At 44.5% G+C, this 8,684-nt stretch overlaps 1 protein-coding gene across 1 annotated transcript; it reads left to right on the forward strand.

Moving 5' to 3' along the window:
- The first annotated feature begins 1,064 nt into the window (after positions 1-1,064).
- ovch1 (ovochymase 1) lies at positions 1,065-8,341 on the forward strand. Its single transcript, XM_030720490.1, has 13 exons — positions 1,065-1,128; positions 2,090-2,185; positions 3,117-3,300; positions 3,575-3,650; positions 4,185-4,374; positions 4,458-4,597; positions 4,724-4,874; positions 4,955-4,996; positions 5,119-5,338; positions 5,454-5,611; positions 5,701-5,799; positions 5,939-6,072; positions 8,122-8,341. Exons 1-13 carry the CDS (start codon positions 1,089-1,091, stop codon positions 8,281-8,283), a joined length of 1,692 nt encoding a protein of 563 aa, XP_030576350.1. The 5' UTR covers positions 1,065-1,088; the 3' UTR covers positions 8,284-8,341.
- The last annotated feature ends 343 nt before the right edge of the window (positions 8,342-8,684 follow it).

Consider the following 8,684-nt stretch of genomic DNA (forward strand, 5'->3'; position numbering starts at 1 on the left):
AGGAGCAGGAGGAGGACCGGGGAAGGAGGAGGACCGATAGGTAACATTTAAAATACCGTGGACCCTCATCAGTTCCGGAAGTTTCTGCGGAGCATGTCGGAGTGACTGAGAGGCATAATAATAAAATACATGTCCAGTCTATTCAATTTTCTATATAAAGCACCAAATGACAACAAACAGTCATCTCAAGAATCAGAATCAGAAGGTTTTACTGCCATATGGGTGAACACAATATTACAAAACTAACTATAACACAATATTACAAAATATACAGTACAGTAATCATTTAGTACAAAGCAGAAACCAGGTGAATGCTAAAGTGACATAATAAAGTGACTGTAAAGATAATAAAATGTAAGGTGCTTTATATAGTAAGGTAAAGCCTCTACTATAATAAAGAGAAAACCCAACAGTCAAAACGACCCCCTATGAGCAGCACTTGGTGACAGTGGGAAAGAAAAACTCCCTTTAACAGGAAGAAACCTCCAGCAGAACCAGGCTCAGGGAGGGGGGGGGGGGTCATCTGCTGTGAGGGGGGAGAGACAGAGATTAATAATAACTAATGATTAAATGCAGAGTGGGGTGTTAGGTCTAGGGGATGTGGGGCAACATTAAGAATGGAAACAAAAAGAAGGAAGGCCAGCAGCCAGAAAGCAGATTATGAAGTATGGTCTTTACTGGCCTTCTAAAAGCCAAACAAAACTCAAACCACTCTCCAAACTGGAGGCCAGGCCAGCTTTCTGTAAATGGTTAAAATTTTGCAGAAATTTCATGAAAATCACCACAGAAAGACCTTGTGGACTGCATCAGCCAATCACTGCTGAGAATTTGTAGTGGAAGCTCCTCCTACTGGCATCAGTCTTTTAATGGAACCGGTTCTGTACTGGAACCAGCACTGCCTCAGTGGAAAAGGAACAACAGACAGACCTTACCTGCCTCCCACCTGGTGTCACACTGAGTTCTGCACACTGACAGCAGGGAGGTGTGACTCTGGACTCCTGCAGGTGTTTGTAATCACACAGGTGAAGCTGATGAAGGTGAAGCACTTTGAAGCCTGTAGACCCTCTGAGGGTGAGTGTGAGGCAGACATGCTGCTGGTGGTCGTCAGTTTTCTGTTGGTTCACACAGGTGAGACACAGGTGTTGCTGGTTCCTGATGAACTGCTGGTTTGTGTGTTTTGTCATTTACTTAATTTAGAAAATGTTTAACGAATACTGACTCGGCACAAAACCCGTCATTACACCGATCATCTAGACAGGATTATATTAACACAGTAACACATATGCAAGAAACAAAGCTAAAAGTATGAAATGTTAAACAACAGCACACAAAATAAAGTACAGTTCATTTTAAATTGTTTCAAATGCAGGATGACAAAAGTCTTCATCATAGCAGTTTAAGCAGTTTACAGCACAACAGCGATAATAGTTCAGGTTAAAGTAACAGTTTTACCATGTGTGTGTGCACATGTGTGCATGAGCATGTGCACTACATAACATGGAGTTAAACAATATAACAGAAGTAAAGTGTACAGTACATGCTCCATATGCCTAAACAATGAATTCTGTTTAGGTTGCATTTATATCATGAAAACAGCAGAAATTCAAATTCAGTCTCTTTTCATACATCTGACTTCTTTCGCTTGGTTACTCTGAATGAGCCTTATTGTCCAGGACTGTTTGTTGCTCGAGGAGCACCACAGAACATTCTGATATATATATATTTTATTAATCATCCTGTGTGAGGCTTGGGTTCTGCAGCCAAACAGATGAAAAACAGAGCAGCTGAAGTTTTGTGTAAAGGTAAGTAGTTTGGTTATTTTGATGGATGGGGTTCAGACTTGTTCTCTCAGCTACTCCGCTGCTGCAGGTAGGACCGTTTTCCTCTGAGGGTTCCTCAGATTCTCAGACTAAATTTTCCAGCCGAATGTTTCTGATGTTTAAAGTCAGATTTGATTCATCGGAGAACATCGCAGAGTGACGATCTTATGCTGACTGTGTCATTTCTGCAGTGACTGTGAATCCATCGTCTCCTCTCCTGGAGACATGAAGTTAGAGTTTGAATTCTGATGCTGATGTTTTTCCTACAGCTGGAAGCTGGAATCAGGCCCGGAATCAGCTGAACGTGACGTTAAATGAAACCCTGCAGGAGAACTCGCTGTTCTCCGGACGCTTCGGCTTCAGAGGCAAGTTTAAGAACGCTGATCAACAAATCCAGAGTTTTTATTACAGTGGAAACTCCAATAATATCAAACATAAAGAAATAAATTCATCAAATAAAGAAAAAAGTCTCAAATGTTTAAAAATCATTTTGAAAATACTTTTATTTAATCATGGAAAATATTTAAATGTAAAAGCTTAATATTTTTATTTGGAATAAATATGTGAACATTTTATTTAATAGGTTTTGGACAGTTACCGTCATATGTGGTAAATGGTAAATGGACTAGTTCTTATATAGCGCTTTTCTACTCAGATATGAGCACTCAAAGCGCTTACACAACACGTTTTACATTTACCCATGCACACGAATTCATACAAGCACTTCCATGATTAATTAATTAAGCTAAGTGCTTTTAATTATTTAACATTCACTCACATTCATACTCCGACAGAACGGTCGGAGAGCAACTTGGGGTTAAGTATCTTGCCCAAGGATACATTGGCATGCAGCCTGCAGTAGCCAGGAATTGAACCACTGACCTTCCGATCAGTAGGTGACCTGCTCTACCTACTGAGCTACAGCCACCCCAGTAGGTAGTGACCTGTATGATGTATAATAAACCTGTGCATCTGTTCACACACCTGACACTCTTTAATAGAATTTATGGACTTTTAAGGTAAATATTATTCACTAATATTCATCATTCCTGCAGTTATTTTAAAAGAAAATATTTTCATTTGTATTTAAGTTTCAGTTAAAACATCGACATTAAAATTGGGTGAAAACTTCTGCAGGGGTTTAAATATGTTGGCATGTTAGCTGGGCTCTTATTTTGAAGTTCTCTGCAAACTCAACCCTTTTTTGTGGTGGAATGTGGTTTTATAGTTTTGAAACCATAAAACCTGAAGCCACTGGCTGAGCCCTCTCCTGACCTCTGACCTCTGCGCCCTCAGACCTGGCCGGGGTGCGTTCCTTCGTCCCAGAGCAGGAGATGGAGACTCGGATCATCGGCGGTCAGGAGGCCTGGGCTCATTCGTGGCCATGGCAGGTTTCTCTTCAGCTCGACTCCATGCCGGCCTGCGGGGGCGCCATCATCAGCCCGCTGTGGGTCACTTCTGCTGCCCACTGCTTCATAAGGTCAGAGGTCACCACTTATTTTAGTTTTTGTTGTAGCGTCTGCAGTGGGTTTTATTTTATTACAAGTAAGAAATTCAGAAAAGTTCAAACACATGAACCAGAACAAAGACTTAAACTAAAGCTATTTCCTGTCTCTGACTCCTCCTCCTTCTCAGTTTATTTGAGCTAAACTGTTTTTGCACTGGTTTTGGTTTGTGACAGCAGGAATGGTTTCCAGCACTGATCCAGGATCTGATTTCCTGACTTGTATTTCTTGTTTCCTGGTGTGTTACAGACACACTAAAGCATCTTTGTGGACGGTTCTGGCCGGAAAACACGACCTGGATAATCCCGAAGAACCTCAGCAGCAGGTCAGACTCGGCTCCACCGTGTAAACGTGCAGAAACACCAGCTGAAGGCAGCGCAGCACAAATGGATGGATTTACCCCCCAGGGTTACAATGCTGGAGTTCTTCTCTGACCCTCTGAAGTGTTTTTAAAAAAAACACCTCAAAATGTGGGTTATGTCATTGTGTGTTAACACACAGCACAAAGATTTTTTTTTTTTTTTTTTTTTTTTTTAGCCATAAAACTTCTCTCTCCTATTACAACAGACCCAGCTAACAATAACAGACTCCCTCATTCCCAAAATCAGATTTAAGCTGAAAGGGTGTACACGATGGAGATCCGCTCCTGTCACAGGCAGCAAGTTAGTGGTCCAGAAGTGAACAAGGAGATGAAGGGATTATTAGGGATTAAATTATTCTTTGGGACCTCAGTCAGTAGTCCATGTATGTCGGTAGGATGAAGGTTTGAGCTCCAGGCTGCTTTCTCTTGGCTGGTTCTTTGGTTCCTCTGAGGCAGCACAGGTAAACATGTTGATAAGAAAATGTTCCTCTCATTCAGCTGGTCGGTGTCTCCATGATCCTCACCCATCACAGCTACAACACTCAGTCTAAAGAGAGCGACGTTGCTCTGCTGAAGCTGGAGAAGCCACTGGAGTTCAACCATTTTGTCAGACCCATCGATATCTGGATGACACCACTGCCTCTGCTCATGAAGTGCACCATCACCGGCTGGGGCTCCACTCGAGAGAGTGAGGAAGTGTTTGTCATAAACAGGGGATGGAGGTTCTTCAGGCGGGATCTGAGCCTTTCTGTCCTTTTTCTCTGTCACCAGATGGTCCTCGAGTCAACAGGCTGCAGGAAGTGAACGTGACCATCCTTCCCTCAGATGACTGTAATCAGTACTACCTTGGCAGGATCAGGCCCTCCATGTTTTGTGCTGGGAAGGATGAAGGAGGAGTGGATGCCTGTCAGGTACAACATGTGTGCAGCCTGGAAATAAGGAATGTTCAACACCTGGACAATCAAACTTTAGCCAGCATGAGTTTAGAGAGTTGGAAGTAGTTCATGTGGTCTGTTGCTGTTTCCTACCTCCCTCAGGGGGACTCTGGAGGTCCTCTTTCCTGCTTCACTGGCACCAGGTATGAGCTGGCAGGTTTGGTGAGTTGGGGAGTCGGTTGTGGTCGAGCCAAAAGACCTGGAGTGTACACCAGAGTCCAGGAGCACGCTCAGTGGATGTCTGACACCATGGGTGAGTCCGAGTCCAAAACCTGAAGGTTCCTACACCTGCGAAAGGTGGATTCTGTTCTGAAAAGCTTCTTCCATTTCCAGATAATCAGGCTAAAGTGTATGAAGATGACCTCACAGTTGATGGTAAGCTTTTATGTCACACCTATATATTTTAAACTGAACCTACTGCAGCAGTTAGAACCACCACGCAGTCAGTCGAGGTGTTTATGGTATTTTGTCCACCCTGCATGTTGCATGGGTAACAGAGGACTGCGGCAAGCAGCAGAGCTCTGGCTGTGATCAGACTCCAGGCCTCGCTGGGCTCTCGCTGTCCGCAGACGGTGTGCTGTCTGTGGTGAATGTCACAGAGTCCTGCCCCTTCTTCTGGCCCTGGCAGGTCAGCCTGCAGTTTAATGGTCGCCACTACTGCAGCGGCGCTCTGATCCACCCCCACTGGGTCATCACTGCCAAACACTGTGGTGTCAGGTAATACTGCTTCTGCGATGCCCAGGGCACATTGAGGAACTATTGCCTGCAGTAGGGAGTGTGAGCACTGCTAACCTGCTGCCCCCCCCCCCCCCCCCCCCCCCCCCCCTCGCAGAGCTAAAGAGGATGTAGCAGTTTTGGGGCTTCATGACATGAAGTTCTTGCCAGTTCAAACCATCCTCATAGACAAAGTCTTTAACCCGCCGCAGAAAGCCGGCTTCCCCCCAAAGTCTGACCTGGCACTGCTTCACCTGAGTGTTGCCGCCAGACTAGGTGAGTCTGAACCTTCAGGAAACTTAAGCTTTTATTCCTAAAAGTTTGCATGACTGAAGATCTTCATCGTCCCATGTCTCTGTCTCCAGGCTCTGAGGTGTCTCCAGTTTGTGTCCCTGAAGAGGATAACAGCCTGGATGACACCTGGTCTTGCATTACAGCAGGCTGGGGAGCAACTAAAGCAAAAGGTACCATCCTCATCTTTTCTTTGCAGTGAATAGAAACACAAACAGCAGTTTGGTGTGTGATCAGAATGAGTCATGTGACAGAACTTCACGGCTCTTTATCTTAATCCTACTTTACTCTGATTATTTCGCGTTCCTGTAGATGGTGTCGATCCAGACCGGCTGCACCACGCCGGTCTGACGCTGGTCAATGAGAGTACCTGCAGACATAAGTGGGGAGGATTCATCACTGACACTCACATCTGTTCACATCCTGCAGGATCCACGTCCTGCATGGTAACTAAACCCTGACTGTTCCTGCTGCTCTGCCATCTGCTTTGACTGTGGTGTTTCTTTCAGGCTTCAGGCACTTCATCTGCTTCCAAAGTGCACAGAGAGGATAACATCTGAGGAGGTGAAAGCTCCTGACCAGCACATGGCCTTCATCATAAAACATTACAGATAGCATTTTGAAGGGGGTCTTCTGTCCACTCTGTCAGTGGAAGTTTCCACTAAAGGCTTCATCACCAGTTCTAAGGACTGTGATGGAGTTTGAGTTCTCATGACTGAGAGCTTTGTTTAAAATCATATCAATATTTACATGATTTGATATATGAATGCTTCATGATTCGGATACCTCCTGTTGTTTGGGACAATGACTCTAAACCGGGGGAGGGCAAACTATGGCCCATGGGCCACACCTGGTGGCAGGTTCTAGTCCCGGCCTGTCGCCAGTTTGCCCGTGTGTCTTCCCCATATTTCCTGTCTCTCTCCACTATGGGGAAAAAGGATAAAAGCTGCTGTGGCCACAAAAAAAAAGCAACTCATCCCTGTAAATGTAAGTATTAACACTGTAATGTTTGTTTGTATGCATCTGGTGCTGGCTCAGCCCATCTGTCAAATTTCAAAAAGTCACTGTGGTCCCAGAGAAAAAGTCTGCCCACCCCTGCTCTAAACCATATGATCATAGTGAGGGTGCTTCGTGGTGCATCACTATCTGTAATATGTTTAACTGATATCAGAAGGCTTGCTGGAGCTGTACCTTCATCAGGATTTCTTCCAGACTTCTTTCCTTGTTTGTTCAGTGTAAGGTTCATGAGTTGGGTCCATCAGTGTTTGTACAGCAGCATAAATACTGTTTTTAATACTTGATGAAACTGTTTGCAGGCAGTGACTGCCTGAAGAACCACAGTCATCCCCACATGCTGTTTCCTCCTGAGATGCTCTGCAGGTCTTCACTGCAGCACCTTCAGCTGCTGCGTGTTTGTGGGTCTCTGCCTTCAGTTGTGTATTTAATAACTGTGAAGTTGCTGTTCTGATGATGATGATGGTGGCTGACGCGGCCTCTGAAGAACATCCCAGATCTTTGCTCTGAGAACCTCCTGGGCTGCTTTGATCAGTTTGCAGCAGAGAATTCAGCCCTGAACATGTCACAGCTCCTCCCACTGCTCCATCAGCAGTGACATCATCAATAAACCCGGCTCTGCTGCAGCCATCACGCTGCTTCCTCCATGTCAGACAGACGATGGGGTATCCTCAGCTCTCGATCCTCCTCCATCCTTCAACTACAGCTTCCTCTTGGTTTCATCTGTCCAAAGACTCTCAGTCGGCTCTTTAGCTGCTTCCTGTCAGTCTGATCTATCCTTCCTGTTCCTAAGTGTAACCAGCGGTTTGCACCTTGTAGTAAACCCTCTGTATTTGCATCCATGAGGACGTCTCTTCATCCTTCTGCCTCTGATCAGTTTATTTTAGCCTAATGATGGCCTTTACTTGTATTGACATGGGTTCATATTGAGAGTTTATCGACTTAATTAGTCATGATGAGGGAGCAGGTCTCATTTGGCCGTGAAACCGATAATTTCTCTGAATTTCAGGTGCTGTGCTGCACCTGTCTGTGTAACACATTTGTTCTCATTTCTGTGCTCCACCCTGCCTCCTCGTTTTCTCTGGCCTTTGTCAAAGGTATCAGGCAGCCATGGAGCTTCAGAGAGACCGTCCCCAAACTGCAGCCTGTGGCCTAGCTTACTTCATTACCAACAAATATTCATTTGCATGTGGGGTCCTTATGAGTGAATTGTCAGGTAATCGTCCATTTAATTCTCTGAAAATGGGGATTTGGTGTTAGTGTAATGTCTTTATTGATTTAAAGCTGAAGTCTTGATTTAAAATCCTCTCTGCTGGTATACATCACTGTGCAGATACTTCTGCACACCTTCCTCTGGCTCAAACATGGCTGCCGTGGAAGACGTGAACTTTCAATTGGTTATTGGTTGTTATTGGTGCATGAATGAATGAACCTTCAGTTTTGTTTTTTTGTTTTTTTTTTCTTTTCTTTTTTTTTTTCAGGGTGATTCTGGGGCTCCGCTATTCTGTCAGAAACATGGTACCTACTTCCTGTTTGGTGTGGTCACATGGGGCAGCTGGCATTGTGACTCAGAGAAACCAGCCATCTTTACCAGTGTGTCAGATTATCAGTCATGGATCAATAAGATGATCATCAAATTCTGACTGACAAACTCATTGATCATGTTGGTTTTACTCTTCAATAAATTTAGTCCTGACTGCAGATCTTCCAGCTTTCCATCTGGTTTGTTGTTGTGCAGCGTTTAAATCTGATCCTCCTCAGTCTGACTGTGGAGCTTAAATGAGAAAATGGGAACCTTTAAAAAAAATAAATAAAAGCATCAATTACTTTTTCTTGTCTTCTCTTTGCTGAGATCCTGAATCTAGATTTTCTTTGGCTGCTGACACGTTGGACTCGGCAGCCTCTGGATGTGCTTCAGATGCTGTCTGCAGGTGGAGCTTCTTCCTCCTCTTCCTGTCAATGCAACCACAGCCATGCTCAGCTCCAACAGTCTCACCAACACAGAAAATGCCTCCTAAAACTACAATATTCTTGCAAATGTGAT

Source organism: Archocentrus centrarchus, chromosome 23 (genome assembly GCF_007364275.1).
Source record: "Archocentrus centrarchus isolate MPI-CPG fArcCen1 chromosome 23, fArcCen1, whole genome shotgun sequence".
Lineage (NCBI taxonomy): Eukaryota > Metazoa > Chordata > Actinopteri > Cichliformes > Cichlidae > Archocentrus > Archocentrus centrarchus.